The 19,064-nt window shown below is 37.2% G+C and overlaps 1 protein-coding gene across 33 annotated transcripts in view; it reads left to right on the forward strand.

Moving 5' to 3' along the window:
• Positions 1–19,064, forward strand: part of LOC126380053 (titin homolog) — a 106,470-nt gene that overhangs the window by 59,509 nt on the left and 27,897 nt on the right. For 4 of the 33 annotated variants that reach the window (XM_050029189.1, XM_050029190.1, XM_050029175.1 and 1 more), the window contains exons 12-28: positions 68–448; positions 746–1,450; positions 1,571–2,341; positions 2,753–3,331; positions 3,614–4,258; positions 4,566–5,117; positions 6,632–7,312; positions 7,767–8,447; positions 8,903–9,583; positions 10,025–10,489; positions 10,995–11,678; positions 12,065–12,748; positions 13,137–13,823; positions 14,217–14,903; positions 15,293–15,979; positions 16,222–16,905; positions 17,412–18,758. In XM_050029189.1, the coding sequence (XP_049885146.1) occupies positions 68–448; positions 746–1,450; positions 1,571–2,341; positions 2,753–3,331; positions 3,614–4,258; positions 4,566–5,117; positions 6,632–7,312; positions 7,767–8,447; positions 8,903–9,583; positions 10,025–10,489; positions 10,995–11,678; positions 12,065–12,748; positions 13,137–13,823; positions 14,217–14,903; positions 15,293–15,979; positions 16,222–16,905; positions 17,412–18,758 (11,601 nt within the window). The remainder of the gene's footprint in view (positions 1–67; positions 449–745; positions 1,451–1,570; positions 2,342–2,752; positions 3,332–3,613; positions 4,259–4,565; positions 5,118–6,631; positions 7,313–7,766; positions 8,448–8,902; positions 9,584–10,024; positions 10,490–10,994; positions 11,679–12,064; positions 12,749–13,136; positions 13,824–14,216; positions 14,904–15,292; positions 15,980–16,221; positions 16,906–17,411; positions 18,759–19,064) is intronic. The other 29 variants (XM_050029203.1, XM_050029209.1, XM_050029206.1 and 26 more) reach the window with 27 other exon arrangements.

The following is a 19,064-nucleotide window of genomic DNA, read 5'->3' on the forward strand; positions in this document are numbered from 1 at the left end:
ATTTAAGTAGGTACTTATATATTTTTTATCTAAATTGAAATCTATTATTTTAAATGTTTCTTTTTAGATGTCAATTATAATATTGATTCGTTGGAAAACGCGCTTGAAAGATTTATTAATGTTGAAATAGATTTATTGGCTACATTGGAAGTTATTGATGAAGTAAAACTTAAAGAAAGCATACAAATTGCCGTCGAATTAAACAGTTTGTTAACGTTAAGCCCCGAAGAGCTGAGTTCTACTACATTAATTGAAACCAAAAACAATAAAGTATCATCTTTAAAAGCGATTTTGTTGAAATTTGATTGGTTAAACACTGATACTTATTTAGAAGGTAAAAATTACCTAGAACAAGATAAATTAAGACGCGTACTATTGATAACTTATCAACTTTTAGCTGAGTTAGATAAAGTTTCACAACCAAGTCAAGTAAATGAAGCTAAAAAAGGTAAATGAAGATAGTGTGTATAATCTCGTTATTCAAAATATGCTTCGTCATACATAATGCAATTAATGTCAAAGCTTTGTATAATTCCGTCACAAATCACTATTTGTACAAAAATGTTCGGTTTAGCTCTTCCATGTGATAATCACCATTATGGTACTCTCATTATAATCTAAGTTTTATAAGTTATTCGTAAATATGTATTGTGACACCACGATCGTCGCTTTTAGCATATTATATATTATGTTCTCTATTGTATAGAATTTTTTGGATATTAATATTTTATTATTTGGTTTACAGAAAAAGCGAAACAGCTTATACAACATATTGACCAGTATATAGAATTGATAGAAATCGTTGAAGAAATATCTGCTGTTATTAAAATTGAGAATTTGCAAGAGACTGCCAACATAGCTCGCGAATTGCGAGAGACTTTTGCAGTTTCTCAACCAACAATTGATGAGACTACTGGAGAGGAAAATAAAGTGGACATTAGTCCACTTCAGGTTAATTTGGCGCATGAACTTCAAAATGGTATATCTTCTTTACAAGTTCAGGTCTTGGATAGTGTTCAAGAGCTAGCTCCCGCATTAGGGTTAGAGGTATTACAGCGTATTGCTCAAGTGACCTCACAATTACAAGCCGATTTAGTTGCTGTTACTGGAGTTCAAGTTGCTGTTCAAGCACCTGTCGAATTTATAACTTCTGTTACAAAATCAATAAAAGACCAAGCTATAGAAGGTGCAACAGTAGAAACTCTATGTGAAGCACAACTTCTTGATATGCAAACTATAGAAATAGCGCCTGTAAAAGAAGCCGAAAGTCAAACAGACAAAGTTATTATTATTGCAAAAACTGAAGCCATATCTGCTCCTATTCTCAGCGAAGAGAACGAACCAGATAAAGCTGTAAGCATAGATGAAACTGAAGAAATAGAAGCTGTAGAACAAGCAGTTGCAGTTGGTGATCAAACACCGACAGTTGAGGAATGCGCTGTTGTCAAAGGTGAGTTAAGCATTAGTAAAATAAACGTAAGTCATCGCATTTCTTATTCTCATTCGTTCATTACATTAACTTTCTTTTTAACAATATGGGACAAAACTACATGAAGTATTCCCATTTCAGAATCACTTTTGCAACACATCGAAGAATACGTATCTGAAGATATCGTAGCAGCTATTGTTAAAATATCCGAAATAACTAATGCTGAAGAACCTAAGCAATCTGTAAAAGTAGCAAAGCAATTACTCGAAAATATTGCAGCGGCTGAACTAGGAGTAAAAGCTGAAGGTTTTGGTGATGTGCCTAGTGCAGTTCAACAAGAACAAGCTGAATTGGTGCATCAGCTGCAGAATGCATTAAGTACATTGCAAGATTTACCTCGTGATAGTTCATTAGAACTTACACCTATGATTGGTGAGGACATGCTTCAACGAGTGGTAGAAGTGGTTAATCTACTCCAAGAGGACCTTACTGCTATTGGCACAGTTAAACAAATTGTAACTCAAGTAGCACCGGTAGACGAAAAACTTGAAATCGTAGGAAAATTTGCAGAAGTAAAAGAAGTGCCCAAACAAGATGAACTTGAAATAAGCGTAGAAGACGTGTCAACCATTCAAGCAGAACAACCTGCTATTGTAGAAAAAGCTGTAGATATTGAAGAAATTGTTATTCCTGTATGTGAAGTAACTGCGAAAACCACTGAAAGTTTAGTTGTGGCTACGAAAACTGAAATACAATTGGTACCAGAAGACCAAGCAGTAATAAATGAAGAAATTCGAGCAGTGCCCATGGAAAGTGTAGCAGTGACGCAGGAGATCGAACCAATTGTTCTTCAAGAAGTTGCCATCAGTGAAACTGTTGATGACGTATCTAAGGAGCAGGCAACAATTACTGGTAAATTGCATTTTATACATTTAAGATGTCTAGTGAGAATTACATGGCCGACCGTGTCAACCAATATTTCAACCACTTATAAATGTCAACCACAAGTAATCTCATGTTACATATAAAGTTTTCCATAAAGTTGCCTGTATTTGTTTTTTTTATAAATATTGTTCCTACCATTAGCTTAAGCTAGTGAATTTAAAACTCGTGTTTTGAATTCGGCCTGTAGTTCTATTTGTACCCCTAGTTGTTTGTTAGGTTAAAATGGTCTAATGACTTTGTTACTTACATAATTATTAGTGTAGTCCACTTTTACAAAACACACATTTAAAGGTAATATAATTGTATTTTTTTTGTAACGTATTTACTCTCAATTTATAAGAAAGTAAGTTATAATACAATGCAACACACTGATTTCAGACATATTAATGCACCATATCGAGCAATATACATCTCAAAAAATTGTGGAAGTGATTAATAATTTAGCCACAGCAACGAATGTTGCAGAAGTGAAACAATCGATAAACCTTGCCCAAGAGTTACATGACAGAATTGCAGATAGCGCATCGTCTGTAAAATTTGCTTCAGGAAAGGACATCGACATACAAGAACAAGTAAAAAAAGCGCAATTAGTTCAACAATTACAAAGTGCTTTATCAGCACTATGTCTGGTTGCAATTGAATCTACATCAGAATCTCTGACTTTAATAGACAAAGAATCATTACAGCAAGTACTTGATATAGTCAGGCATCTTCAGGCTGATCTAGCCTCTTTAGGAATCAGTGAATCTGCAGCCGTTGAACTAGCACTTGTAGAAGATAAGCTTGATGCGAAAGAAATTCAGACAGTAGAAGAACTACAGGCGTCTACAACCGCTACTGAAGTATCACAGACAAATGTTGAACAAATATCAAGTCTGGTTAAAAAAGAGACAGAATTGGAAGAACAGATAACAGCTAAGACAGGAAATAAGGGGCGAACTGCTGCAACAATTAAGGGTAAATGAACCTTAGAAGATGACATCATTGTAATACATATTAAAAGTTGTTTTTAATGTTTATATAAAATACATTGCTTATGTTTCTAAGATATTTACATATTAGAGTGCTTTTCTTTTCATCAATATACAGCTATATTCATAAAATGATATCATGCAAGTACTTCATTTATAAACGTTGTTCTATTATAAATTATTTTTCATACTTATCTCCATACTGTTAATAATTTATGTATATTATTGTAAAATTAATACATTAAAAATATAAAATTATTATTTTCAGCGGTTCTGCTGAAGTATATTGAAGAATATATATCTGATGAAATGATCGAAGTGATTGATAAACTGTCAACGTCTGAAAATGCTGCACAGCTAAAACAGTCAGTAAAAGTTGCGCAAGAGCTGCGAGAGAGAATTGCAGCAAGTGGTGTTCTTGCATTAATGGAAACAAGCAAAGAACTGCCTAAAGAAGGGGAAGGTGACAAAGCTCTGTTAGTCCAGCAATTAAAAGAGGCATTGTCAGTGGTACAATTGCTAGCAATTGAAAGTACAATGGATCCCATGCCCTCTGTAAATGAAGATACCATTCAGCAAGTTCTTGACGTAGTTTCACAACTTCAGGATATTCTAGCTATTGTTGCAGTCGTTGAACAGGTAAAAACGCAAAAAATAACAGCAAAGTCTGAAGAGAAAAAAATGACTATTAAAGTTGAAGAAAAAGAAGTGTCAGAAATTGACAATTCTGAAAAAGATATTGAAAATACTGAACAAGCTAAAGATAGTAAAGTTTTACATGAACAAGCTGCTGAAACTATTATTGTCACCGACAAGGTCACTGCTGTTGCTGAGACGCAAGAAGTTGTTAATGTCGAAGATGTGAAACCTTTGGCAGAACAATCGAATCAGAAAGCTACTGCTAAAATTGAAGGTAATTCTTGCATACTCTCACACGGCGATTATGTTGTAATATCTTTGCTATAAATGAGAAAATAACCTTGTTCTTTTGCAGATGTTCTTTTTTATTTTAGCGGGACTTATTATTATAGGTTTAATTATCGACATTTGTACATTAAATTAAATTATTGTTAAAAAAATAAATTTATAAACTTTACTAGAACAATGATTCAAAGTAATATACGAGCAATGTGACCATTTTTAACTCGCTTTTACTGAAAACAAATTGAAACTTCATCAGCTATGGAAATAGCTATACAATTGTTTGTTGTCCGTTACAGAAAATCTATTGCACCACATCGAGGAATATACATCACAAATTGTTGTGGAAATAATCGACAGGTTAGCGATTGTTGCAAATGTTGAAGAAGTAAAACAGTCTGTTAATATTGCAAAAGAATTACACGAGAGCATTGTTGCTGGCGATGCTGGAGTATTGAGGGAAACGAGGGATGAATTGCCTGAAGATACAAGTCCCGCTAAAGCTCAACTGGTGCAAAAACTACAGAATGCATTATTAACGCTGCACTCACTGGCTTTCGAGACGACACAAGAAGCTGTTCCTGCAATCACCGAAACTGAATTGCAGACAGTAGTTGAAGTCGTTGAGCAACTTCAAAATGATCTGAATCTTATTGTCAAAGCTGAACAAATCGCGGCTTTGCAAGCACCTTTTGAACGGGCGGCAGTTGATGTACCTACAGCTGGAACTGAAGAACTAATTACAGCTCCTGTTGTGACTGAACTTATTAAGGCGGAGCAAGTAGTTGAAACCGAGTTTGCACAATCAATTGCAGAAGAAACAAGCCCTAATAAGGCTGCTACAATTTCCGGTAAATGCAATAACCTGGTTATGAAGAATTTGGTATTAGCCGCTTTTTTGTAACATGCTGGTTTGATCATTAATTTGAGCTTTGTAATATCCACGTATTTATTAATGTACTTACAGCGATTTAATAGAAATGTCGTCACCAATGAAATATAAAAAAAAAATATACTATACCTACACAGGGTGTTAGTGACATCGTAACGAATACTCAGGGGAATGATTCAGACCATGATTCTGAGTTAATATCAAGTGGAAATTTTCGTCGCAAAATTCATGTTTTTTTTAGTTTTTTTTTAAATTATTTTCAATTCAATCCTTTTCGATGGAAAATTCCACTTGATATTAACTCAGAATAATCAGCTGAATCATCCCCCTCAGTATTCGTTACGATGACACTTACACCCCACACAAGTACATACGGTAGCCATACAAGTAGGTATGGGTGTTAGTGACATCGTAACGAATACTGAGGGGGATGTTTCAGACCATGATTCTGAGTTGATATCAAGTGGAATTTTCAGTCTGAATCATCCTGAATTTTTTTGTGTTTTTTTAATTATTTTCAATTCCATACTTTTGCGACGGAAAATTCCACTTGATATCATCTCAGAATCATGGCCTCAATCACCCCTCAAAGTTTTCGTTACGATGTCACTAACACCCTGTATATTTCGCTTCCTTTATTAAACATTTTTTTTTTGTAATTAACCACAATCTTACCTTAGCCGTTAAGTCTAAAATGAACGATTACTTAGACAATACGACATAATAGGACGACGTAAATATTGAATAATGTTTATGAATAATTACAACTAACACGACTGAGCTTAAATAAGTAGTAGAAGTCGTGGAACACCTTCAAGACGATCTTAATTCTGTTGCCATAATAGAAAATGTTGTACTTTTTCAAACACCACCGACTGAAGAAGCGGTTACAGAAACAACGCAATCGGCCCAGATTATAGGGGAAACTAAAGTTCCCACAACAATAACCACAGATCAAGCCATAGCTCCTGTAGTGACTGAACCAGTTGCTATAGAGCAAAAGGCAGATGAGAAGGTGTTTTTTACTGCAGCTCAAGTACAAGAAATGTTGTTAAACGAACCTGAAAAATCAGTTGCTGGGGGAAGTGTAACCGAAATAGCTACAAGTAGTGCTGTAAATAGATTATAAAATGTTGTGGGAGTTGCAACTACACGTCAAGCGTAACAATAAACTAAAATTAGTCTCATTAATACAGATAAAGACATAAACGTAACGCATAAACTCGTTTCCGCTTTTAAGAATTAACTGCTGTTACTTCTGCTTTATCTACACAAGTTTGTGAAGATATAACTCGTAAGTTGGAAATATAACAAAATAACATTGCCATTTTTGCGACTAGCTTAACGTACTAAACCAAAGTTCTGTAAGCCATAGACCACAAATTCATCTAATGAAACATGTCCCAGACGTCTTACTGTCATCGCTTGATATACCTACTAGAAATGACAAAATATAATTTATACACGTTTCAGATACACTGTTAGAACACATTGACCAATACATATCCGAAAACGTTGCTGAAATTGTAGGCAAGCTAGCCATAGCAGCTGATGCCGAGGAAGTGAAACAATCGGTGAAAGTGGCGCAAGAGTTACGCGAGAGCATCGCGGCCAGTAACGTCGGTGCAGTACTGGAAACTGGAGAAGAACTTCCTACAGACGCGAGCGCTAATAAAGCACAACTGGTACAACAACTGCAGAGTGCGCTCTCCACGTTGCACTCGCTAGCTCTTGAAAGTACACAGGAAGCTAGTCCTGCAGTTGATAGGATTGCACTGCAAAAAGTGGTTGAAATTGTCGAACAGCTACAAAACGATCTCAGTGCCGTTGTCAAATCGGAAAGTGTCGTAATTTTACAATCACCAGTGATAGCTGAAGAGCTGGTTGCAGACTCTACGCAACTGACCAAGAAGAAAGAAGAAACTGAAGTTGCCACAACAACAGAACAAGCCACAGCTCTTGTAGTGACTGAATCTGTAATTTCAGAGCAAGTACAAGCTGTAGATGAGAAAGCGGCTGCTAGTACAGAAATTGAAAAGATTACAAACGTAGATGTCGAAACCACTGTAGCTGAAGTGAAGGAAGTGCTGTTAGATGTGATTGGAAATGCGATTATTGAAGGAATCATTTCCGATGAAACTGCTAAGGCTTCTGGTAAATAGATACATGTTTAAGATTTTGTACTTATCAACACGCAACACTAAACGAATAATATAAAATGGACACGAATAATCCTCTAACACAATGCGATAAATGCTAATAATAATAATAAACAATCAGCCGACTTCATTTAACTTTCAGACTGTAGAATTATGTGCTATTTCTAATATTTTAATTACGAAAGCTTTTTGTCGTGGTATATTGGCAGGTATTATTACTGGAAACTGAAACAAGTAAGCCTTGAATATAGCCTCACACGTTCTGGAATATTTTTTACGATTTAATTAATTCATACGTTAACAAAGCAGTGTAAATACACATTCATTTTTAAAATCATATTTCATGATTTCAACTACTGGACCAATTATAAAAAAAAAACATTAAATGTTTGTCGCTTGTAAATAAATATCTACCGGCACCTGCAGTTAATGATGTATACACGTTTCAGATACACTGTTAGAACACATTGACCAATACATATCCGAAAGCGTTGCTGAAATTGTAGACAAGCTAGCCATAGCAGCTGATGCCGAGGAAGTGAAACAATCGGTGAAAGTGGCGCAAGAGTTACGTGAGAGCATCGCGGCCAGTAACGTCGATGCAGTACTGGAAACTGGAGAAAAACTTCCTACAGACGCGAGCGCTAATAAAGCACAACTGGTACAACAACTGCAGAGTGCGCTCTCCACGTTGCACTCGCTAGCTCTTGAAAGTACACAGGAAGCTAGTCCTGCAGTTGATAGGATTGCACTGCAAAAAGTGGTCGAAATTGTCGAACAGCTACAAAACGATCTCAGTTCCGTTGTCAAATCGGAAAGTGTCGTAATTTTACAATCACCAGTGATAGCTGAAGAACTGGTCTCAGACTCTACGCAACTGACCAAGAAGAAAGAAGAAACTGAAGTTGCCACAACAACAGAACAAGCCACAGCTCTTGTAGTGACTGAATCTGTAACTTTAGAGCAAGTACAAGCTGTAGATGAGAAAGCGGCTACTAGTGCAGAAATTGAAAAGATTACAAACGTAGATGTCGAAACCACTGTAGCTGAAATGAAGGAAGTGCTGTTACATGAGACTGGAAATGCGATTATTGAAGGAATTATTTCCGATGAAACTGCTAAGGCTTCTGGTAAATAGATACATGTTTAAGATTTTGTACTTATCAACACGTAACACTAAACGTATTATACAAAATGGACACGAATAATCCTCTAACATAATGTGATGAATACTAATAATGATAAACAATCAGCCGACTTCATTTAACTTTCAGACTGTAGAATTATGTGCTATTTCTAATATTTTAATTACGAAAGCTTTTTGTCGTGGTATATTGGCAGGTATTATTACTGAAAACTGAAACAAGTAAGCCTTGAATATAGCCTCACACGTTCTGGAATATTTTTTTACGATTCAATCAATTCATACGTTAACAAAGCAGTGTAAATACACATTCATTTTTAAAATCATATTTCATGATTTCAACTGCTGGACCTATTATAAAAAAAAAATAACATTAAATGTTTGTCGCTTGTAAATAAATATCTACCGGCACCTGCAGTTAATGATGTATACACGTTTCAGATACACTGTTAGAACACATTGACCAATACATATCCGAAAGCGTTGCTGAAATTGTAGACAAGCTAGCCATAGCAGCTGATGCCGAGGAAGTGAAACAATCGGTGAAAGTGGCGCAAGAGTTACGTGAGAGCATCGCGGCCAGTAACGTCGATGCAGTACTGGAAACTGGAGAAAAACTTCCTACAGACGCGAGCGCTAATAAAGCACAACTGGTACAACAACTGCAGAGTGCGCTCTCCACGTTGCACTCGCTAGCTCTTGAAAGTACACAGGAAGCTAGTCCTGCAGTTGATAGGATTGCACTGCAAAAAGTGGTCGAAATTGTCGAACAGCTACAAAACGATCTCAGTTCCGTTGTCAAATCGGAAAGTGTCGTAATTTTACAATCACCAGTGATAGCTGAAGAACTGGTCTCAGACTCTACGCAACTGACCAAGAAGAAAGAAGAAACTGAAGTTGCCACAACAACAGAACAAGCCACAGCTCTTGTAGTGACTGAATCTGTAACTTTAGAGCAAGTACAAGGTGTAGATGAGAAAGCGGCTACTAGTGCAGAAATTAAAAAGATTACAAACGTAGATGTCGAAACCACTGCAGCTGAAGTGAAGGAAGTGCTATTAGAAGAAACTGAAAAGGCAATTATTGAAGGAATTATTTCCGTTGAAACTGCTAGAGCTTCTGGTAAATTGATATTTTTTTAGGATTTTGTACTTATTATCACGTAACACTAAACGTACTTATAATACAAAATACACTAACAGAATAAGATAAATGCTTATCATTATAAACAATCGGCCGTCATCATTTAACAAATTTGAGACTGCAAAATTAACCGCTATTCCTAATATTTTCATTTAGAAAGTTTTTTCGTGACTTATTGCCAGGTATTATTATAACTAAATATTCAAACAATTTAGCGCTAGATAAAGCCTCACCCGTTGAATAGCTTTTGCGATTATTTTTATTTTTGCAAACAAACAATCAGTGTAAATACAGATTATTATTTTTTTAATTATACTTCATGGTTTCAACTACTGTAACTACTTGAAGAATATGAAATGTTCATCGCTTGTGAATAAATATCTACCGACACCTGCAGTACATAATGTATATACGTTTCAGATACACTGTTAGAACACATTGACCAATACATATCCGAAAACGTTGCTGAAATTGTAGACAAGCTAGCCATAGCAGCTGATGCCGAGGAAGTGAAACAATCGGTGAAAGTGGCGCAAGAGTTACGCGAGAGCATCGCGGCCAGTAACGTCGGTGCAGTACTGGAAACTGGAGAAGAACTTCCTACAGACGCGAGCGCTAATAAAGCACAACTGGTACAACAACTGCAGAGTGCGCTCTCCACGTTGCACTCGCTAGCTCTTGAAAGTACACAGGAAGCTAGTCCTGCAGTTGATAGGATTGCACTGCAAAAAGTGGTTGAAATTGTCGAACAGCTACAAAACGATCTCAGTGCCGTTGTCAAATCCGAAAGCGTCGTACCTTTGCAACCACCAGTGATGGGTGAAGAGTTATTTGCAGAACTAACGCAACCAACCAAAGAAAAAGAAAGTGAAGTTTTCTTAACAGGTACAGAGCAAGCTATAGCTTCTGTAGTATTATACCCCCAGGTGTCAGGTGCACTATTGAGCCGCCAAAGGCCCTTGACATGGCTCATGTAACGACTATTTACATACATCAGTAAGTAGTAACCGGGACCAACGGCTTGACGTGCCTTCCGAAGCACGGATCATCTTACTTTCGGACAATCAGGTGATCAGCCTGTAATGTCCTAACCAAACTAGGGACCACAAAGTATTTTTTTTTTTATATGTCCCCACCGGGAATCGAAACCAGCACCTCCGGATAATAAGCCCAACGCGCAACCACTGGACCACGTAGGTCGTTAATGTAACATCGTGATAGATATTGCAAAAAAAACACATTTGTAAGTCATTTATAACATGACTGCAACCTTAAATACAAAGTACCTACTTAAAATCATCATAGTTCATAAAGTTAAGGGCATTTAACAATTTTCGCTTGACCTTATTTCTAGAAATAAAAGAACTTACACAATTTAAACACGTTCCAGATACTCTGTTACAACACATCGAACAATACATATCCGAAAATATTGTGGAAGTTGTTGACAAGTTAGCCTCTGCAGCCAATGCAGAAGAAGTGAAACAATCGGTCAACATAGCACAGGAGTTACGGGAAACTATTGCGGCAGGTGACGTCAGTGCAGTGATGGAAACTGGAGGAGAACTTCCTAAAGACACAAGTGCTGATAAAGCTCATTTGGTTCAACAATTGCAGAGTGCGCTGTGTGCACTGCACTCGTTGGCTCTTGAGAGTACACAGGAATCTGTCCCTGCAGTTAGTGAGGCTGCGCTGAAACAAGTGGTAGAAGTAGTGGAGCAACTTCAAGACGATCTTAATGCTGTTGTCAAAGTAGACAATGTCGCAGTTTATCAATCGCCACTGACTGAAGAGATAGTTACAGAAACAATATACCCGACGGAGGAAAAAGCGGAAACTGAAGTTCCTACAACAACAGCTACAGAACAAGCCATAGCTCCTACAATTATGGAAACAGTTGCTGTTGAGCAAGTTGTAGCGGTAGATGAGGTGGCGGCCCATACTGTGGAAATGGTGGGGACACCAAACATGGATGTTGTAGCCACTGCAGTTGAAGTACATGAAGTGCTTACTGATGACGTTGAAAGACCAATTGCAGAAGGAATTCTCAACGAAGAAACTGTTAGAGCTAATGGTAAATACCATAATAATCATGATATTGTTGTAATCAGTGGGACTACTAATCATGCGCAATTGTAACACTTAATGTGGTTACGAGACTTATTATAAAGTAACTAAGTATTGCTTGTCAATTTTCTAACTGCAGAATTATTGCTGTTTCTAGTGTCTTGTTTAAGGTTTGTTTGGTATTTTAGTTTAAGTAGGTACATTTTATTTTTGAGCCGTTTATGTGATAGATATTGCAATAACAAAATACGTCTGTACGCCATTTTACCACGACTGCAACATTAGATACAAAAGACCTACTTAAGATTTTAGTTCACAGTTTAAAAAGCATTTAACCATCTTCTTTTGGTTTTATTCCTAAAAATAAAAATACACAATTTAAACACGTTTCAGATACTCTGTTACAACACATCGAACAATACATATCCGAAAATATTGTGGAAGTTGTTGACAAGTTAGCCTCTGCAGCCAATGCAGAAGAAGTGAAACAATCGGTCAACATAGCACAGGAGTTACGGGAAACTATTGCGGCAGGTGACGTCAGTGCAGTAATGGAAACTGGAGGAGAACTTCCTAAAGACACAAGTGCTGATAAAGCTCATCTCGTGCAACAATTACAGAGTGCGCTGTCTACACTGCACTCGTTGGCTCTTGAGAGTACACAGGAACCTGTCCCTGCAGTTAACGAGGCTGCGCTGAAACAAGTGGTAGAAGTCGTGGAGCAACTTCAAGGCGATCTTAATGCTGTTGTCAAAATAGAAAATGTCGCAATTTGTCAATCGCCACTGACTGAAGAGATAGTTACAGAAACAATACAACCGACGGAGGAAAAAGCGGAAACTGAAGTTCCTACAACAACAGCTACAAAACAAGCCATAGCTCCTGTAGTGATAGAAACAGTTGCTGTTGAGCAAGTTGTAGCGGTAGATGAGGAGGCGGCTCATACTGCAGAAATAGTGGGGACAACAAATATGGATGTCGTAGCCACTGCAGTTAAAGTACATGAAGTGCTTACTGATGAAGTTGAAAAACCAACTGCAGAAGGAATTCTCAACGAAGAAACTGTTAGAACTACTGGTAAATACAATAATAATCATGATATTGTTGTAATCAGTGGGACTACTAATCATGCGCAATTGTAACACTTAACGTGGTTACGAGACTTATTATAAAGTAACTATTGCTTGTAAATTTTCTAACTGCAGAATTATTGCTGTTTCTAGTGTCTTGTTTAAGGTTTATTTGGTATTTTAATTTAAGTAGGTACATTTTATTTTCATACCGTTAATGGAACATCGTGATAGATATTGCAATAACAAAATACATCTGTACGCCATTTTACCACGACTGCAACATTAGATACAAAAGACCTACATAAGATTTTAGTTCACAGTTTTAAAACCCTTTAAAAATCTTTTTTGATTTTATTTCTAGAATAAAAATACACAATTTAAACACGTTTCAGATACTCTGTTACAACACATCGAACAATACATATCCGAAAATATTGTGGAAGTTGTTGACAAGTTAGCCTCTGCAGCCAATGCAGAAGAACTGAAACAATCAGTCAACATAGCACAGGAGTTACGGGAAACTATTGCGGCAGGTGACGTCGGTGTAGTGATGGAAACTGGAGGAGAACTTCCTAAAGACACAAGTGCTGATAAAGCTCATTTGGTTCAACAATTGCAGAGTGCGCTGTGTGCACTGCACTCGTTGGCTCTTGAGAGTACACAGGAATCTGTCCCTGCAGTTAGTGAGGCTGCGCTGAAACAAGTGGTAGAAGTAGTGGAGCAACTTAAAGACGATCTTAATGCTGTTGGCAAAGTAGACAATGTCGCAGTTTGTCAATCGCCACGGACTGAAGAGATAGTTACAGAAACAATACAACCGACGGAGGAAAAAGCGGAAACTGAAGTTCCTACAACAACAGCTACGGAACAAGCCATAGCTCCTCTAGTGATGGAAACAGTTGCTGTTGAGCAAGTTTTAGCGGTAGATGAGGTGGCGGCCCATACCGCGGAAATGGTCGGGACACCAAACATGGATGTTGTAGCCACTGCAGCTGAAGTACATAAAGTGCTTATTGATGATGATGCTGAAAAACCAATTGCTGAAGGAATTCTTAACGAAGAAACTGTTAGAGCTACTGGTAAATGCAATTATAATTACGATGTTATTGTAATCAGTAGGACTACTAACCATGCGCAATTGTAACACTTAACGTGGTCACGAGACTTATTATAAAGTAACTATTGCTTGTCAATTTTCTAACTGCGGAATTATTGCTGTTTGTAGTGTCTTGTTTAAGGTTTGTTTGGTATTTTAGTTTAAGTAGGTACATTTTATTTTTTTTTGAGCCGTTTATGTAACATCGTGATAGATATTGCAATAACAAAACAAGTCTGTACACCATTTTTACCACGACTGCAACATTAGATACAAAAGAACTACTAAATATTTTAGTTCACAGTTTTAAAACCATTTCAAAATCTTTTTTTGATTTTATTTCGAAATAAAAATACACAATTTAAACACGTTTCAGATACTCTGTTACAACACATCGGACAATACATATCCGAAAATATTGTGGAAGTTGTTGACAAGTTAGCCTCTGCGGCAAATGCAGAAGAAGTGAAACAATCGGTTAACGTAGCACAGGAGTTACGGGAAACGATTGCGGCAGGTGACGTCAGTGCAGAAATGGAAACTGGAGGAGAACTTCCTAAAGACACAAGTGCTGATAAAGCTCATCTCGTGCAACAATTACAGAGTGCGCTGTCTACTCTGCACTCGTTGGCTCTTGAGAGTACACAGGAACCTGTCCCTGCAGTTAACGAGGCTGCGCTGAAACAAGTGGTAGAAGTAGTGGAGCAACTTCAAGGCGATCTTAATGCTGTTGTCAAAATGGAAAATGTCGCAATTTGTCAATCGCCACTGACTGGAGTGATAGTTACAGAAACAATACAACCGACGGAGGAAAAAGCGGAAACTGAAGTTCCTACAACAACAGCTACAGAACAAGCCATAGCTACTCTAGTGATGGAAAAAGTTGCTGTTGAGCAAGTCGTAGCGGTAGATGAGGTGGCGGTCCATACCGCGGAAATGGTCGGGACACCAAACATGGATGTTGTAGCCACTGCAGCTGAAGTACATAAAGTGCTTATTGATGATGATGCTGAAAAACCAATTGCTGAAGGAATTCTTAACGAAGAAACTGTTAGAGCTACTGGTAAATGCAATTATAATTATGATGTTATTGTAATCAGTAGGACTACTAACCATGCGCAATTGTAACACTTAACGTGGTCACGAGACTTATTATAAAGTAACTATTGCTTGTCAATTTTCTAACTGCGGAATTATTGCTGTTTGTAGTGTCTTGTTTAAGGTTTGTTTGGTATTTTAGTTTAAGTAGGTACATTTTTTTTTTGAGCCGTTTATGTAACATCGTGATAGATATTGCAATAACAAAACAAGTCTGTACACCATTTTTACCACGACTGCAACATTAGATACAAAAGAACTACTAAATATTTTAGTTCACAGTTTTAAAACCATTTCAAAATCTTTTTTTGATTTTATTTCGAAATAAAAATACACAATTTAAACACGTTTCAGATACTCTGTTAAAACACATCGAACAATACATATCCGAAAATATTGTGGAAGTTGTTGATCAGTTAGCCTCTGCAGCCAATGCAGAAGAAGTGAAACAATCGGTCAACATAGCACAGGAGTTACTGGAAACTATTGCGGCAGGTGACGTCGGTGAAGTGATGGAAACTGGAGGAGAACTTCCTAAAGACACAAGTGCTGATAAAGCTCATTTGGTTCAACAATTGCAGAGTGCGCTGTGTGCACTGCACTCGTTGGCTCTTGAGAGTACACAGGAATCTGTCCCTGCAGTTAGTGAGGCCGCGCTGAAACAAGTGGTAGAAGTAGTGGAGCAACTTCAAGACGATCTTAATGCTGTTGTCAAAGTAGACAATGTCGCAGTTTATCAATCGCCACTGACTGAAGAGATAGTTACAGAAACAATACAACCGACGGAGGAAAAAGCGGAAATTGAAGTTCCTACAACAAGAGCTACAGAACAAGCCATAGCTCCTCTAATGATGGAAACAGTTGCTGTTGAGCAAGTTGTAGCGGTAAATGAGGTGGCGGCCCATACCGCGGAAATGGTGGGAACACCAAACATGGATGTTGTAGCCACTGCAGCTGAAGTACATAAAGTGCTTATTGATGATGACGCTGAAAAACCAATTACTGAAGGAATTCTTAACGGAGAAACTGTTAGAGCTACTGGTAAATACAATTATAATTATGATGTTAATAAAGTTACTGTTGCTTGTTTATTTTCTTACTGTAGAATTATTGCAGTTTCTGGTGCTTTGTTTAAGGTTTATTTGGTTCTTGAATTGAAGTAAGTAGGTATATTTACTTTTAAGCCGTTACTGTAACATCGTGATGACTGCAACGTTTTTAAAAGACATTTAACAATATTCTTCTAGAAATAAAAGTATTTACACAATTTAAACACGTTTCAGATACTCTGTTACAACACATCGAACAATACATATCCGAAAATATTGTGGAAGTTGTTGACAAGTTAGCCTCTGCAGCCAATGCAGAAGAAGTGAAACAATCGGTCAACATAGCACAGGAGTTACGGGAAACTATTGCGGCAGGTGACGTCGGTGTAGTGATGGAATCTGGAGGAGAACTTCCTAAAGACACAAGTGCTGATAAAGCTCATTTGGTGCAACTATTGCAAAGTGCGCTATCTGCACTGCACTCGTTGGCTCTTGAGAGTACACAGGAATCTGTCCCTGCAGTTAGTGAGGATGCGCTGAAACAAGTGGTAGAAGTCGTGGAGCAACTTCAAGACGATCTTAATGCTGTTGTCAAGATAGAAAATGTCGCAGTTTGTCAATCGCCACTGACTGAAGAGATAGTTACAGAAACAATACAACCGACGGAGGAAAAAGCGGAAACTGAAGTTCCTACAACAACAGCTACAGAACAAGCCATAGCTCCTTTAGAGATGGAAACAGTTGCTGTTGAGCAAGTTGTAGCGGAAGATGAGGTGGCGGCCTATACTGATGAAATAGTAGGAATACCAAACATGGATGTCGTAGCCACTGTAGCTGAAGTACATGAAGTGCTGGTGGATGACGCTGAAAAATCAATTGCTGAAAAATCTTCACCTGAAGTAACTGCAAATACTGCCGGTAAATGGATCAATATTTTAGATGGTTTTCTATTTGCTATTATTTATCATTCGTAAATGAATAGGCAAACGGGAACACTAGCGAAAGTAATATACATAGGTGCTTTTTATATTACATATATTAATTTGGCGAAATTTTACTTGATACCTTTCGCATTGTAGAATTAACTACTTACTGTTTTTTATACTTTTTTCTATATAAAGTTTATTTTTAATCTTAGTTCTTTAACTCATAAGTCGGTAATGTAAGATAATGGGAATACACAATAAGTACACATTTTTAAGTTGCATTATATCAACGTAACAAATATTTTAAAATATAAATTACAAAGTAACTACTGAGAGAACATAAATCATTAAGCAATTGAACAACTTCAAACTGATCTCATCGTTTCATCTAAAGTCAGGAGTTGACGCCTTTAAACAACAACTTCACGGTCATGTGAACAATATTGTTAATGTCTGTTGAATAAAATGGTAAGCTCATTAGTATTATATACGTTTCAGATACACTGTTACAACACATCGACCAATTTATATCCGACAATGTTGTAGAAGTTGTTGACATGTTAGCCACAGCCGCCAATGTAGAGGAAGTGAAACATTCAATTAAATTGGCGCAAGAGTTACGTGAGAGCATCGAAGCAGGTGATGCCGGTGTAGTGTTGGAAAATGGTGGAGAAATTTCAGACGCAAGCGCTGTTAAAGCTCAACTGGTGCCACAATTGCAAAATGCGTTGTCTACGTTGCACTTTCTGGTTCTTGAGAGTATACAAGAAGCTGGTCCTGCAATTGATGAGGCTGCACTGCAAAAAGTAGCCAAAGCCATTGAAAAACTTCAAACTGATCTTATCGTCGTTAATAAAACTCAAACTGCACTTATTTGTGGAATTTCGGTAGGCGAACAGGTACCTGCAGTGGCAACGCCGTCTACCGCAGAGCAAAATATTTCTGAAATTCTGGATACCACAATTATGGAACTAGATGCAGTTCCTGTAGTGAATGAACTTGAACCTCTAGAACACATTTCATCTGCAGAGGAGAAAGCAATTTGTTTTGCACAAGCTACAGAAATCTTTACCCCTGATTCAAGTGAAATGTATATAACCTCAGCAACGGAACGAGTCACTGCTTTACTAGCAGATAATCTAGAGCAATTAGTTTTATACATAGAAACGCCTGTAGAAGAAAATAATGTTAATGAAGAAACGGTGCATTTAATTTCGGAAAAGACATCAGCTATAGTTCTTACACCTGGAATAGCTGAACAAAATATGGCTCTAGAAGTGACTGAACAAGTTGTTGTAGAGGAACAAGTGAATGTAGGAGAGAAACCAGCTTTTATTGAACCAACTACCGTTGGACAAAAAGTTTTTGCAACTGAAGAAAATGTGGCTTCCATATCTGATTTAGACAGCGCAGTTGATGTTCAAGAAGTTCTACTAATCGAATCTGCAAAGCCAATAGTTAATGAATCAGAATCAGCAAAAAAAAATACAAATGAAGAGTTTGGAACTGCTGCTTTAGAAATACTAGTAGCTCCTGTTCTCAATGAATTAGTTGTCTTGGAGCAAGCTTTTAAGCAAGCAGTAGAAGTTGAAACAACACAACCAGTAAAGAATGAAAACGTAGCTGAATTTTTAACTGCACCTACAGAACAAGACGTGATTGAACTAGTTTCTATAGAAACACAAGCTAATGTCCAAGAAAATCTATCTTTAGTTGCCCAAATTCCGGAGACCACTACAACGATAATGCAGGCATTTAATAATAACACACCAGAAGTGAAAATAGCAGAAGCTGTCAAGCCGTTGATTGATGAAAACATGATTGAATCTGCTGCTGTAGTTGCTGGTAAATGAGTATAAATCGAATATTTTTGCATTATTTTGTTGACGTGCACTTATCATCTTACACATATTCTGATACCAAGTAATGTACCTCAGGAATATCAAGCCCTGGGGGGGTTAAAAAGGTCACAACAAAGCAATTCATCTAAAAACCGATATTGCAACTTAACATTTGCACATATCGGCAAAAAGTAAGTGTCAACTAATGACAAAATTAAATAGCAATTGCGTTCTTAGATGAATTGTGGCTTTTTCAGACGTGGTTGCGTCTTTTATTTGGCAATCCACAATCAACATTAGTTAGAAGCGT

This window comes from Pectinophora gossypiella, chromosome Z, assembly GCF_024362695.1.
Source record: "Pectinophora gossypiella chromosome Z, ilPecGoss1.1, whole genome shotgun sequence".
NCBI lineage: Eukaryota > Metazoa > Arthropoda > Insecta > Lepidoptera > Gelechiidae > Pectinophora > Pectinophora gossypiella.